Source organism: Palaemon carinicauda, chromosome 27 (assembly GCF_036898095.1).
Source record: "Palaemon carinicauda isolate YSFRI2023 chromosome 27, ASM3689809v2, whole genome shotgun sequence".
NCBI classification, from domain to species: domain Eukaryota; kingdom Metazoa; phylum Arthropoda; class Malacostraca; order Decapoda; family Palaemonidae; genus Palaemon; species Palaemon carinicauda.
In genome coordinates, this window is record NC_090751.1 from 88,720,591 (window position 1) to 88,736,341 (window position 15,751).

The window sequence follows — 15,751 nt, forward strand, 5'->3', positions numbered from 1 at the left end:
TGATTATCACCTGGATTCAGAACATGATGAACGCATGTCAGAGATCTCGGAGGACACCGAGAAAACCCTTATGGCCCAGGGTGAAGGGGAGGATGATGAAGAAGAGGACCGGTTGTGTATACCGAGTCCGATAAGGAGGATGCCCCTCCCTCCATCCCCCCTCCTACTCCTACACCGACGGAAGTGTCTCTCCCGTCTACGTCCTCCACCACGACTCCTCTACCTACGGCACAGGATATGATTCGGCTCATTGAATCCGTGATGGAGCAGAAGCTCCAAGAAACTCACCAGATCATTCGGTCGATGGGAGGTTCCAAGGAATCTCGCAAAATCTCCATCAAGGACCTCCCCACATGCTCGAGCGACAATCCGTGGCGATTCGCCGAGCATATGGTCATCGCTGACGACAAGATCTTCGTCAGCGATAAGATCGGTTACAACCCCTGGAAGAAGTGGAGTTCTTCCCCCGCTTTGAGGCGTATCCGGACTGTTACGTCCGTCTACGTTCAGAACCATCCTCAAAGGAAGAGACCGAACCGAAGGAGAAAATAGTGTTCGATCTCTCGAAGGCCCAGGCTATGCTTGCCAAAGCGCTTAAGAGCAGAGGCTTTACCTGCTCTGGACTTCCGGCTCTGAGCAAGAAGTACCCCACCTACGTTGCGCCCGATGAAGTGGTGATACCCTTCACGGAAAAGGCCTTCGCTGCCTGCTTTAAGGCTGTAGAAGAAGGGAAATCCTGCCCTGCATTGGAGGAATGCAGACCTTTCTCCGCAGTCACCCCGCCCGACACCAAACACTGGAAGGATGTGCAACACACCTTCGTGGTGGGCAAACTAGATCCTGACGTTGCTGGACGTCAGTTTAATGAGGACCTCCCCAAGCTAAACGATCACCTCCTTCGTAGGGAACAGGAAACGAAGGAGAGGCTGGCAGCATCTCTCACTCTCCAGGTCCAGATGGACGTAATGGCTGGCGACACCAGAGTCCCTGACCATTACATGGTCCTTGCCAAACCTCATATGGCAACCTTAGTCAAGGATCTGTACCACTTCATGCGAGCTCGTAGAGCCTGCAGAGAATTCGTGTTCTCCAGTGCCACTGTCAGACACGAACCCCGGAAACTGATTTCCTCCAACATCTGGGGCAAGTACCTCTTCCCGTCTGATCTAGTGAAAGAGATCACAGACAAGGCCGCATCTGAGAACAGGAACCTTCTCAACAAATGGGGCATGTCTAGGAAGAGAAAGCCCTCTCAGGATGACGGTCCTCAGCCTAAGAGGAAGCAGTCGAAGCATAGACCCCAGCAACGTCAGCACAGACGTCAGTTTCCGGCACCCCGCTACTCCCCAAGTGGCCGCTCAGCCGCCACAGACCTTTCAGTTGGTCCCACAGCCGGTTTTGTCCTCATCACCGGCCTTCAACCCCGCCTTCGAGCAGCACTCCACTACCTTTCGTCCCAAAGGTAGAAGCTCAGGCAGGGGTTCCGGCAGAGATTCCTCTCGCCGGCCCTCCAGAGGCAGAGGAGGACAGGGAGCTAGCGGCCGAGGCAGCAAGTCCTCGGGACCCCAGAAGCAATGAAGTGCTTCCGGTGGGAGGAAGACTCCGCCACTTCCAGGATCGTTGGACCTTCGAATCCTGGGCACACAGCATCATCAAGAAAGGTCTAGGCTGGAGCTGGGCGCAACCACCCCCAACCTTCCAGCAATTCTTCCAACGTTCAACCCCCCTCCTGGAAGAATATGTGCTAGACCTCTTGAACAAGAAGGTGATAAGAAGGGTGAAGTCCACAAGGTTCCAAGGGAGACTGTTTTGTGTCCCCAAGAAAGACTCAGACAGACTCAGAGTCATTCTGGACTTATCCCCCCTCAACGTATTCATATCGAACAACAAGTTCAAGATGCTGACTCTTCAACAGATCAGAACCCTCCTGCCTCGAGGGTCTTTCACGGTCTCGATAGACCTGGCGGACGCATACTGGCACATACCAATGAACCATCACGCTTCCTCCTACCTTGGATTCCGACTCCAACGGAAAAGCTATGCCTTCCGGGCCATGCCCTTCGGACTCAACGTGGCCCCTCGGATATTCACAAAGCTAGCGGACGCAGTAGTACAACAGCTCCGCATCCGAAACGTCCAGGTGATGGCCTACCTCGACGACTGGCTAGTGTGGGCGCCCTCGCCCGAGGATTGTATAGAATCCTGCAGAAAAGTTACCCAGTTTCTCGAACACCTGGGATTCCAGATACACGCGAAAAAGTCTCGCCTATCTCCAGCTCAGAAGTTCCAATGGTTAGGCATCCACTGGAATCTTCAGTCACACCGCCTTTCCATTCCAGCAAAGAAAAGGAAGGAAATAGCAGGGTCTGTCAAGCGACTGTTAAAATCCAAACGGATCTCAAGACACCAGCAGGAACAAGTTCTAGGCTCTCTACAGTTCGCCTCGATCACAAACCCAGTGCTTCGTGCACAGCTAAAGGATGCAGCGGGAGTCTGGAGACGTTCCGCATCCATCGCTCGAAGAGACCTCAAGAGACGGCTCCCAAGCAGACTTCGACTTCTTCTAAAGCCGTGGTCAGAAGCGAGGGCCCTAAAAAGGTCCCTTCCTCTCCAACACCCACCTCCATCTCTCAACATCCATACGGACGATTCGTTGGAGGGTTGGGGAGGTCACTCCCACCAAAAACAGGCTCAAGGCACTTGGTCTCCCCTATTCAAGACGTTTCACATCAACATCTTGGAGGCCATGGCGGTTCTTCTGACGCTGAAGAAACTCTCCCCGCCCCCGTCGATACACATTCGCCTGACCCTGGACAGCTCTGTGGTAGTGCGTTGTCTCAATCGCCAGGGCTCAAGATCGCCCAAGATAAATCAGGTGCTCCTGACAATCTTCCGTCTGGCAGAAAGGAAGAAATGGCACCTGTCTGCAGTTCACCTACAAGGATTCCGCAATGTGACAGCGGACGCTCTATCTCGGACAAACCCGATAGAATCGGAATGGTCTCTAGACGCAAGATCATTCGCCTTCATCTCTCACCGAGTCCCAGAACTCCAGATCGACCTCTTCGCAACGAGCGACAACCATCAACTTCCTCGATATGTAGCCCCGTACGAGGACCCCAAAGCGGAAGCGGTGGACGCCATGACCTTGGATTGGAACAGATGGGCCAAGATTTACCTGTTCCCTCCCACCAATCTTCTGCTGAAAGTCCTCTCCAAATTGAGAACCTTCAAAGGGACAGCAGCTCTAGTGGCTCCCAAGTGGCCCCGCAGCAACTGGTACCCCTTGATCCTGGAGATGCAGCCAACGCTGATCCCCCTCCCGGACCCAGTTCTCTCCCAGCAAATACAGAAGTTGACTGTCTTCGCTTCATCATCGAAAATCAAGGACCTTCATCTCATGATTTTCTCACCCTAGCCGCTAAGAAAAGGTTTGGGATTTCGAAGAAGAGTCTAGACTTCCTCGAGGAATACAAGACCGAATCCACGAGAAGGCAATACGAATCGTCTTGGAGGAAATGGGTCTCCTTCGTCAAGGCAAAGAACCCCTCGAAAATCACTATAGATTTTTGCATGTCCTTCTTCATTCACCTTCATGGACAAGGCTTGGCAGCCAACACGATTTCTACTTGCAAATCGGCCTTGACCAGACCTTTGTCATACGCCTTCCAAATAGATCTGTCTAGCGACATCTTCAACAAACTACCGAAGGCCTGTGCCCGTTTACGACCGGCACCCCCTCCGAGACCAATCACTTGGTCTCTAGACAAAGTTCTCCACTTCGCCTCCAACTTGGACAATGATTCATGCCCTCTTAAGGACCTGACTCAGAAAGTTATATTTCTCTTCGCTCTAGCTTCGGGAGCCCGAGTCAGCGAAATAGTGGCACTATCTAGAGAAGAGGGACATATCGTTTTCAACGATTCAGGAGACCTCTCCCTCTTCCCTGATCCGACGTTTCTCGCAAAGAACGAATTACCTACCAAACGATGGGGCCCGTGGAGGATATGCCCCTTGAAGGAAGATGCCTCTCTATGTCCAGTAGAGAGCCTTAAGGTCTATCTTCATAAAACTTCAAACTTTGGTGGAGGCCAACTCTTCAAAGGAGAAACATCGGGCAGCGACCTGTCACTGAAACAATTGAGAGCAAAAATCACCTACTTCATTCGCAGAGCGGATCCAGACAGTACACCCGCTGGTCATGATCCTAGGAAAGTCGCTTCGTCTCTGAATTTCTTTCAGAGTATGGATTTCGAAAGCCTCAAGAACTATACAGGCTGGAAATCCTCGCGTGTTTTCTTTAAACATTATGCGAAACAAGTGCACGAAGTGAAACATTTTGTGGTAGCCGCAGGTAGTGTTATGAAACCTGCTCTGAACTCTGCTTAGAACAGTGAGTTATTAGGGACTCTAACTCGTCGGGTGCCTATGTTGACCCTCAAGTGATACGTAGTGAAGCAGAAACCACCTTGTGTTTTCTTTAACTGTTCTTACCTCAGGTGAAATGTCATAGTAGATTACCACATGAGTGCTACATGCCACGTGCATGACGTGTGTTACATAAAGACTAACGTTCCGTAGAACGAGTGCCTACTAATACTTGATTCTTCCCTTTCAGACTCAAGAGCACGCCTTTATGACTATGTACATTTTTATCAAAGTAAATGTTTTTTACTATTTATTGCATGACATGTATTGATTTACCTGCAATTATATAATAAAATGTCTATTTTATTACTTGTGCGTCTCCCTTGCTCCTTTCTTACTATGAAATAACGGATTTTGAGCGAAGCGAAAAATCTATTTTTGGGTGAGATAGCCATGGCGTCCTGATGGAAGGTTCCTTTTTGGTAGCTTCCTTGGGTATAAGACTACTAAGATATTCCCAGAGAATTTAACCACAGGTTATCACAGAATTCTAACTTCTGGAGCGAGTATCTCAAAGGTTTCCCCTTAAGACATCGTAATACAACAGGGGACGCGCATGTCTGAACGCGCCACATAGCTATCTTCACCCCGAACAGAGTTAATGCTTCGGTGTGTAAGGACTGAGAATAGCTGGGAGCCGTTCCACAGCTAATCTCACTCGTGGCTACTACTGATACTCGAGACGTAAACAAACGGACGCCATTGCTCTAATGACGTCACGCCCGTCTTCATCCTGAAGCCAGTTGCTGCCCATCACCATGATACAGTAGCACAGGGTGGGAACAAAACTGGACGAAGTAGTAGGGAGGGTCCATCAGGACGCCATGGCTATCTCACCCAAAAATAGATTTTTCGCTTCGCTCAAAATCCGTTTTTTGGGCTCAAGCCATGGCGTCCTGATGGAAGAGTACCAGAGAATCAATGTATCGTGGTAGATTTTCCCCCAGTATTAAGTGCCTAGGCATTGACAAAACAGCAAAGTAATCTTAGATAAAGAACCATAGGAACGAAGTATCCTGCCCCCCTTGGCAGTGAAGTTCCCATGGGCTATGCCGACGTCAAAGTGGTATTGAAGGGCTATTCATCCTGAGAGAAGAACTTGAAGAACTTAGAGATGAAGCGGAATGTTTGATATTTGTATAGGAACATTCTGAAATTAGACCAGTGGTGGTTGGGCACTGTGTATAGAGTTCATCTCTTGGTTATCAGAAGTAAGTATTCGTGTAGGAACCTTACTTAGTCAGGGTGAATATAATTTAGGATTAAACATCTTAAATTCTTCATAACCATAAGAAAGGAGGAATAAATAAAACTATGACAGGTATGTATTTCATAGTAAGTAGGAGCTGAAAGAGACGCATAAGTAATAAAATAGAAATTTTATTTCACAATGCAGAAATTAAATAATTTACAGCAAAAGTAAAGTTCATTTACAGTAATAATAATGTACATAGAAATAAAGGCTTGCTCTTGAATCTGAAAAGAAATTTCAGGATATTAGTAGGTACTCGTTCTCGAGGAACGCAAGTCTTTAAATAACACATCATGCTCAAGGCATGTGGCACTTGTGTGACACTATGACATTTCACCTGGGATAAGAACAGTTATAAAAGCACTAAGTGTTTTTAGACATCACTATGAATCGCTCGAGGGTCAACATAGGCACCCGAAGAGTTAGAGTCCCAAGTAACTCACTGTTCTACGCAGAGTTAGGTGCAGGTTTCATAACACTACCTGCGGCTACCACAAAATGTTTGACTTCGTGCACTTGTTTCGCATAATGTTTAAAGAAAACTCGCGAGGACTTCCAGCCCGTGAAGTTTTTAAGGCTTTCAAAGTCCATGCTCTGAAAGAAATTCAGAGAAGATGCCACTTTTCTAGGATCATGACCAGCGGGTGTACTGTTCGGATCCGCTCTGCGAATGAAGTAGGTGATTTTCGCTCTTAATTGTTTCAGTGACAGGTCGCTGCCCGATGTTTCTCCTTTGAAGAGTTGGCCTCCACCAAAGTTCGAAGTTCTGCGAAGATAGACCTTGAGGCTCTCTACTGGACATAGAGAGACATCCTCCTTCAGGGGGCATATTCTCCAAGGGCCCCATCTTTTGGTGGGTAATTCATTTTTAGCGAGAAACGTCGGATCAGGGGAGAGGGTCACTTCTCCTGAATCGGTAAACAGGATGTGTCCTTCTTCTCTTGATAATGCCACTATTTCGCTGACTCGAGCTCCCGAAGCGAGAGCAAATAAAAATATAACTTTCTGAGTCAGATCCTTGAGGGGGCATGAATCATTGTCCAAGTTGGAGGCGAAATGGAGTACCTTGTCTAGTGACCAGGAGATCGGTTTCGGAGGGGGTGCTGGACGTAGGCGAGCACATGCTTTTGGTAGTTTGTTGAAGATGTCGTTGGACAGATCAATTTGGAAAGCATATAGAATTGGTCTAGCCAAGGCCGATTTGCAGGTTGAAATCGTATTGGCTGCTAATCCTTGTCCATGAAGGTGAATGAAGAAGGACATACAGAAATCAATTGTGATTTCTTTAGGATTTTTTGTCTTGACAAAGGAGACCCATTTCCTCCAGGATGATTCATATTGCCGTCTCGTGGATTCGGTCTTGTATTCCTCTAGGAAGTCTAGACTTTTCTTCGAGATCCCAAACCTCTTCTTTGCGGCAAGGGAGAGAAAATCATGAGATGAAGGTCCTTGATTTTCGATGATGAAGCGAAGACAGTCGACTTCTGTACTTGTTGAGAGAGAACTGGGCCCGGGAGAGGGATCAGCTTGGGCTGCAGCTCCAGGACCAGGGGGGTACCAGTTGCTCCGGGGCCACTTGGGAGCCACTAGGGCCGCTGTCCCTTTGAAGGTTCTCAGTTTGGAGAGGACTTTCAACAGAAGGTTGGTGGGAGGGAACAGGTAGATCTTGGACCACCTGTTCCAGTCCAGTGACATGGCGTCCACTGCTTCTGCTTTGGGGTCCTCGTACGGGGCTACGTACAGAGGAAGTTGATTGTTGTCGCTCGTTGCAAAGAGATCTATCTGAAGTTCTGGGACTTGGTGAGAGATGAAGGAGAACGATCTTGCGTCTAGAGACCATTCCGACTCTATCGGGTTTGTCCGAGATAGAGCATTCGCTGTCACATTGCGGAATCCTTGTAGGTGAACTGCAGACAGGTGCCACTTCTTCTTCTCCGCCAGACGGAAGATTGGGAGAAGCACCTGATTTATCTGGGGCGATCTTGAGCCTTGGCGATTGAGACAACGAACTACCACCGAGTTGTCTAGGGTTAGACGGATGTGGATCGAGGGCGGCGGGGATAACTTCTTCAGAGTTAGAAGGACCGCCATGGCCTCCAAGATGTTTATGTGGAACGTCTTGAATAGTGGAGACCAGGTACCTTGAACCTGTTTCTGGTGGGAGTGACCTCCCCAACCCTCCAGTGAGGCATCCGTGTGGATGTTGAGTGATGGAGGAGGGTGTTGGAGAGGAATGGACCTTTTCAGGGCCTTTTCTTCCGACCACGGCTTTAGGAGGCGTCGTAGTCTGTTTGGAAGCCGTCTCTTGAGGTCTCTTCGAGCGATGGATGCCGAGCGTCTCCAGACTCCCGCGGCATCCTTTAGCTGTGCACGAAGCACTGGGTTTGTCACTGAGGCGAATTGTAGAGAGCCTAGAACTCGTTCCTGCTGTCGTCTTGAAATGCGTTTGGATTTCAGTAGTCGCTTGACAGACCCTGCTATTTCCTTCCTTTTCTTCTGGGGGATGGAAAGGCGGTGTGACTGAAGATTCCAGTGGATTCCCAACCACTGAAACTTCTGAGCTGGAGAGAGGCGAGATTTTTTCTCGTTGATCTTGAATCCCAGGTGTTCTAGGTACTGGGTAACTTCGTTGCAAGACTTTGCACACTCTTCGGGCGATGGAGCCCAGACTAGCCAGTCGTCGAGGTAGGCCATCACCTGGACGTTTCTTAGGCGGAGCTGTTGTACTATGGCATCCGCCAGTTTTGTGAAGATCCGAGGGGCCACATTGAGGCCGAAGGGCATGGCCCGGAAGGCGTAGCTTTTCCTTTGGAGTCGAAATCCTAGGTAGGAGGAAGCGTGATGGTTCATTGGAATGTGCCAGTAGGCATCCGCCAGGTCTATAGAGACCGTGTAGGAACCTTGAGGCAGAAGGGTCCTTATTTGTTGAAGCGTCAGCATCTTGAATTTGTTGTTCTCTATGAACTTGTTGAGGGGGGATAAGTCCAGAATGACTCTGAGTTTGTCTGAGTCCTTCTTGGGAACACAAAACAGTCTCCCTTGGAACCTGGTGGACTTTACCTTCCTTATCACCTTCTTGTTCAAGAGGTCTAGAACATATTCTTCCAGAAGGGGGGTTGATTGCTGGAAGAACTGCTGGAAGATTGGGGGTGGTTGCGTCCCACTCCAGCCTAGACCGTTCTTGATGATGCTGTGTGCCCAGGGATCGAAGGTCCAACGATCCTGGAATTGGCGGAGTCTTCCTCCCACCGGAAGCACTTCATTGCTTCTGGTGTCCCGAGGACTTGCTGCCTCGGCCGCTAGCTCCCTTTCCTCCTCTACCTCTGGAGGGACGGCGAGATGCGTCTTTGCTTGCACCCCTGAATGAGCCTCTACCTTTGGCATGAAAGGTAGTTGATGGTTGCTCAAAGGCAGGGGTGAAGACCGGTGACTGTGACAAAGGTCTGTTGTGGTTGGGCAACCACTTGGGAGGTAGCGGGTCCCGGAAACTGACGTCTTTGCTGACGTTGCTGGGGTTTTGACTTCTGAGGTTTCCTCTTAGGCTGAGGTCCGTCGTCCTGAGAGGGTTTCCTTTTCCTGGACATGCCCCACTTGTGGAGAAGGTTCCTATTCTCCGTGGCGGCTCTGTCAGTTATTTCCTTCACAAGGTCAGAAGGAAACAGGTGCTTTCCCCAGATGTTGGAGGAAATCAGGCTCCGGGGTTCGTGTTTCACGGTGGCACCGGCAAACACGAATTCACGACAGGCTCTTCGAGCCTTTATGAAGTGGTACAAGTCCTTCATTACCGTTAGTAAGTGGGATTTGGAGAGTACCATGTAGTGATCTGGTACTCTAGTGTCACAGGCCATAACTTCCAGTTGGACTTGATGAGAAAGAGATGCCGCAAGCCTCTCCTTCGTGTCTTGTTCCCGGCGAAGGAGGTGATCGTTGAGCTTAGGGAGGTCTTCATTAAACTGACGTCCGGCGACGTCAGGATCGAGCCTTCCCACGACGAAAGTATGCTGAACATCTTTCCAGTGTCGAGCGTCAGGGGGGGTCACGATGGAGAAGGGTCTGCACTCCTCCAGTGCAGGGCAGGGTTTCCCTTCTTCCGCCGCTTTAAGGCATGCAGCTAAGGCCTTTTCCAAGAATGGAAGAACTGCAGTATCAGGTGCAACGTAAGTAGGGTGCTTCTTGCTCAATGCCGGAAGCTTAGAGCAGGTAAAGCCTCTACTCTTGAATGCGGAGGCTAGCATAGCCTGGGCCTTTGCGAGATCGAACACTATCTCTTCCTTAGGTTCGGTCTCTTCCTTCGAGGCAGGTTCGGAACGAAGCCGGACGTAACAGTCCGGGTAGGCCTCAAAGCTTGGGAAGAACTCCACATCTTCCAAAGGGACCGTGCCGATCTTATCACTGACAAAGATCCTGCCGGTCGCAATAACCATATGCTCTGCATACCTCCACGGGTTGGCATGAGAGCAAGCGGGGAGATCCTTGACCGAAATCTTCTTCGGCTCTCTGGATCCTATCATCGACCTGATGGACTCCTGGTTCTCCTTCAGCCTGTCGTCCATGACGGCTCTAATCAGCCGGATCAGTTCTTGAGTAGAAGAAGAAGGATCCGGAGTCGAGGAGGTAGAAGGAATAGACATTTCCGTCGGTGTAGGAGTAGGAGGGGGGATGGACGAGGGAGCAGCTCCTAGCTCCGACTCGGTGTACTCCACCTTGTCTTCGTCATCTTCGGCTCCTTGAGCCATAAGCGTCTTCTCCGTGTCTTCCGAGACGTCCGAAATCTGTTCGTCATCTTCGGAATCCAAACGACACTCGTGCATGGACTGAGCCATGACCACATCAGGTTCCACCGTAATTTGGACAGTGGGGATCACATCTTTGGGTACCACTGAGTCAGGGGAGGCCTTAGGGAACAATAGTGACCTCAGTTCTTCGGTGGCCAGGTACGGTCCGGTAGCATTTTTCTGGAAGCCACGCACCCACTTGCGCAGCTTTTCACGAGAAATGTCTCTAACCTCCGCTGAAGGAGGGTTATGGAAGGCCTCAACTAGGTGAGCCTGGCAGACCGTACAATCCAGTGGATTCCAAAACTTCAAATCCCCTTTCTTGTCTGCACAAGGGGCGTGAGTCCTGCAAGCCGTATGCCCATAAAACTGCGGGCGTTTCACAGCGCAGAAGGCGAAATCACACTTCATCTGCTCCTCCTGTGGAAGAAAGAGAAAATGAGTATGGGGGAGTCATAAGAATGGCTCTTAAACTAAGTTAATATTAATCATTAATTTTAACTTAAGAAGGTGTGATGCATAGAGAATGAAAATAGTAAAGGAGAACATGCTCCATGCATCTCGCCCGGCTGGTTACCATAAGCTTGGTCCCTGGATAATCCGAGTGACCGAGGGCACTGGATATAGTTTCCTAGAATTCCAAGTATTTTGGAATTCCATGGAAAATTCCAAGGACAAGATTGGGACCGAATTCATTCGGTTCCCAGTTAAGGGCCAGAAGGCCTCATTTAAAAGGTAACTGCTTCTGGCAACCAGCCGTGCTAAGATGCACATAGCATGCTGGAATTAGAAGAATGCAAAGAGACAGCATGATCACTAATAGAGCAGTACTAGGTACTGATCTTAATAGCAGAAGCAGCTTATCTGTTTGCGATATAGGGCTATCATAGTCTTATGATAGCTACAGTAAGGGGGTGCAAGTATTCTTGACGCCTCCGGGGCATCCGGCAAGCCGCCGGCATGCCGGAGCTCGCTCCAGCATAGATTCTGGCATTAGGACAGACAATGTTCAAAGTCAGTCAAATACCAGGATGGCGGCCGCCGGCACAACGGCGGCACGCCGACAGGGAGCGGCGGCTCCGGCAGTCGGAGGATGCCAGGTTGGTGACTGGGATAAGGATGGTAAAGGCTGTATCGGGTTGCCGGCAGTATATGCCGGCACTCCGGCGGTCGACCGGCAAGCGGACGACTAGTTAGGAGGAGGAGAGCCGCCGGTAGTAGCCGGCGGCAGCCGGCAGTCCCTCGGTACACGGGGGCTGGCGGCAAGGTTAGGGAGAGTCACCAAATAGGAGGCAGGTATTGCCGACAGTAGAGGCGGCAAGAGACTGGCACCCGGATAGGGAGAGAGACAGGGGGGAGGGGGGAAGGGATGTAGGAAGTACCATCAGGATTCCAAACATCCCTCCCCCTCCCTGAGGGGGTGTACCCATGATAGAGGCAGGCTCTAACTTCCATGAGCAGGGTCACTAGGGACCGGGAGCAAGGTAGCCCAAGGGAGGGCTAGGGGACACCCAAGGAGGGGGGGAGACTCCCATATGCAGAGCTATACTAGTAACTAACCTTATAGGACACTATGAAGGTATGTGTACCAGAGCGGACTGCACAAGGAAGCTCGGGTAGCCCTACTATTCCACCCTAAGGAGGAGTTGTAGGACAGGGGACAGATGGGTATAAACTAACCTAAGCATAGGCTAGGCTATACAAGAGATAGGTGGGGAGGGAGAAGAGAGAAGTCTTCCCAGGAAGGGTTTCTGTACCAGAGCGGCCACTAAGGAAAGGGAGGACACTCCCTAACCTAAGATCAGGCAGATCAGCTAAAACGGTGCAAGAGTACAGTTTTAGCATGGAACAGAGAAACCTTCCTAACCTAACCTAGAGCAGGGCTAAAAGTCCTGAACTAGGAAAGGAAGAAGACATATCGCTATCGCAGGAAAGTCATAGACTATCCTAGCCATAGAGGTAGGCTAGCCTAACCTCACTCTCGGACGCAACCCTAAAGGGGGTTCATTCCTTTAGGGAGGACAGAGAGGCGATATATACTCTATTAGACAATTAATCCCTTTACTCAGAAAAGGAATCAAGGCTAAATAGAGGGAATGCCAAGGCAGGGGATGAAGGAAGCATATAGGGGTCCTAACATTAGGTTAGGCTAGAAAGAGTCACTGACTAGCCTATCCCCTATATGGTCCCTGAAGGCGAAAACATTTGCATCACTGTCAAAAGTATTGTAAAATAATGCCACTATCTTCATAACTTAGTCTAGGATCACTAATAAATCATGCATGAACACTTGTATGTAGGCTCCTGGCCTGGGGGCTATAGTAGCCGACTGGTATGAGGTCAATCGATGACCGATAAAAAGCGTCTAAACACGATATAAAAGTTCCTAGCTATGAAGACTAAATAAACTAATGTATTCGATTAGTATATAATGCCGGAAACGTTGTTGTGGCTAACTAAATAAGACATGCATAACAACAACGACGCCATAAAATGGCGGGTCCGGTAGAGGCACAGCTCTGCCACAAAACAGCAATTATCTCAAAAAGTAATATTTGCTTTACGGACAGAGCTTAATTAAACAATACTGGAACCTTGTACTCAACTTTCCAGAAGAAGGCGAGGCTGAAGGTAACGACATAGCGAAGATGCAAAACGATAAAGTTAACACAGGGAAAATCCGTCTAAGTAGGGTAGCTACTAAACAAAGGATGAAGACGGGCGTGACGTCATTAGAGCAATGGCGTCCGTTTGTTTACGTCTCGAGTATCAGTAGTAGCCACGAGTGAGATTAGCTGTGGAACGGCTCCCAGCTATTCTCAGTCCTTACACACCGAAGCATTAACTCTGTTCGGGGTGAAGATAGCTATGTGGCGCGTTCAGACATGCGCGTCCCCTGTTGTATTACGATGTCTTAAGGGGAAACCTTTGAGATACTCGCTCCAGAAGTTAGAATTCTGTGATAACCTGTGGTTAAATTCTCTGGGAATATCTTAGTAGTCTTATACCCAAGGAAGCTACCAAAAAGGAACCTTCCATCAGGACGCCATGGCTTGAGCCCAAAAATACTAATTGTCATAGTTTTATTACCCTTTATTCTTGGTTAAGGAAAATGCCAGGATTTACTCCGGGCATTTATTTATATAGAGCACGTAAGTTTCCTTAGCGAATACTTACTCAATTATGAAGATGAGTCAACTCCATGCACGAAGTGTACAACCACCACTTCTTCAAGTTTGTTTCGACGCGAATACCAAATCGCTCTGACTTATCTTATGGATCTCATTGTTCCTTCAGCCTATATGAATAGCCTTCCCATGACCACTTTGATCTCAGCATAGCCCGTGGGGACTTCCATGCCAGGGGGGCAGGAAGGCAACTGCCTCACGGTAGCTCTAGTATAGACCACTATGCTTTCGGCTCAATGTTTTAGCACTCACTTATAAAGGGGAAAAAGTCTACCACGATACACTAATTCTCTGGTACTCTTCCATCAGGACGCCATGGCTTGAGCCCAAAAAACGGATTTTGAGCGAAGCGAAAAATCTATTTTTGGGTGAGATAGCCATGGCGTCCTGATGGACCCACCCTGTCTGTGATCAGGTCCCGCCCTGCGCCGCTGTATCATGGTGATGAGCGAGCTCCAGACTTTCGGAATGAGGACGGACGTGACGTCATCAAAAGCAATGGCGTCCGTCTGTTTACATCGCGAGTACCGATATCGCCACATCTAGATCGGCTGCGGCTCAGCTCCCAGCCACTCCCTGTCCGCCATATTGAAGCGTTAACTCTATATGGGGTGCAGATAGCTATGTGGCACGTTTATACATGCGTGTCCCCTGTTGATACACGATGTCTTAAGGGGAAACCCTTAGGATACTCGCTCCAGAAGTTAGAATTCTGTGATAACCTGTGGTTTAATTCTCTGGGAAAATCCTAGTAGTGATTACCCAAGGAAGCTACCAAAAAGGATCCTTCCATCAGGACGCCATGGCTATCTCACCCAAAAATAGATTTTTCGCTTCGCTCAAAATCCGTTTTTTGTGAGTAAGATTTCTTGGTGATTAAGTTGATCTTAGCATTGCCTATCTATTCTTTCATTTTCATTCATTAAATCAAATGTATACGGCTCTACATAAATACTGTACAGTATATGTGGCAAAATAGCCTTTTAGAAAAATAAAAATTCTATATTTTACATTTTTTCTCCCATACATCAACTTCTTTATAGATTTCTTTAATGTGAGGACTCATACAGCTGTTTATGATCTCACAATCCCAAGTCGGTAATTAAGTCCTTGTACTATACTTTAATTTCTTTAAGTACTGTACTGTAGACAACTATTCCTCAAAAGATATCCTTAGATTTCTTATGAAAATCCTTGAGTTACTTTTATATTTCTCATTAACATGAGCTTCACCTGTGGTGGATAACGGGGGAGGGTGGACTGTGGCACCTTAGCAGTACCAGCCGAACTCTGATAAGTCTATTATCAGGCTGGGAGGAACGTAGAGAGGAAAGATCCCCTTTTTTCATTTGTTTGACGTCGGCTACACCCAAAAATTTGGGGAAGTGCCTTGGTATACGTAAGTATGTGATTAACATATAAACAATATAAATGGTTTGGTGCCCATGATCTTACCTGCATGTCTTGCAAAGGACTTGTAGCCAAAACCAGCCAAATGTCAGACACATGATCATTCCCGGGACATTAAACATCATCCAAGTTGCAAAGTTGAGTCCTGTGCCTTCTCCAAAAGTACTGAGGTAGAAAACAAAGAGCATTTAGCTATTAGTAAAGTGAGGAAGACAAATATTATTCTTGATGCGCTGTGAATAGACTAAAACTAATTATTTTGCAAGTACTGTGTGGAAAACGGTTGACTATTTATTAAGTATCATGGGGAGAAACAAAGATAAGTTTTCAAAAATTCTGTGGGAAACAATGATGATTATGTCTTCTGTTATGTGGTAAAGCTAAATTAATAATTTGGCATTAACTGTGAGAAAAAAAAAAAAAAGATGGCAACTTGGAAAATCTTGTTGGAAAAATACATAAGATTATTTGCCAAGTAATCTGGATAAAACATGAAAATCTTCCATATGAAAGGTATAAAACTAAGATGATTTGTTAGTAACATGAGGAAATAAATTTGATCTCATGTCGATATCAAGGGGCTGTCGTCAAGAGACAATTTATATGGCTTGATACAGCAATGCTCTTCCAGAAGGATAGAGTTGCTTAGCAATTGCTGAATATAAAACTGGTTTTTAGTGGCAGCGCCAAGTTTAAAA

General features: G+C 48.1%; 1 protein-coding gene and 1 long non-coding RNA gene across 2 annotated transcripts in view; both read right to left on the minus strand.

Annotated features, from left to right (window-relative positions):
• Positions 1–15,751, minus strand: part of LOC137621237 (uncharacterized) — an 807,497-nt gene that overhangs the window by 340,090 nt on the left and 451,656 nt on the right. The gene's annotated exons all lie outside the window — the stretch shown is intronic.
• Positions 1–15,751, minus strand: part of LOC137620449 (Na(+)/citrate cotransporter-like) — a 135,951-nt gene that overhangs the window by 4,468 nt on the left and 115,732 nt on the right. Inside the window, exon 7 of the mRNA XM_068350608.1 lies at positions 15,099–15,218. Coding sequence (XP_068206709.1) covers positions 15,099–15,218 — 120 coding nt within the window. The remainder of the gene's footprint in view (positions 1–15,098; positions 15,219–15,751) is intronic.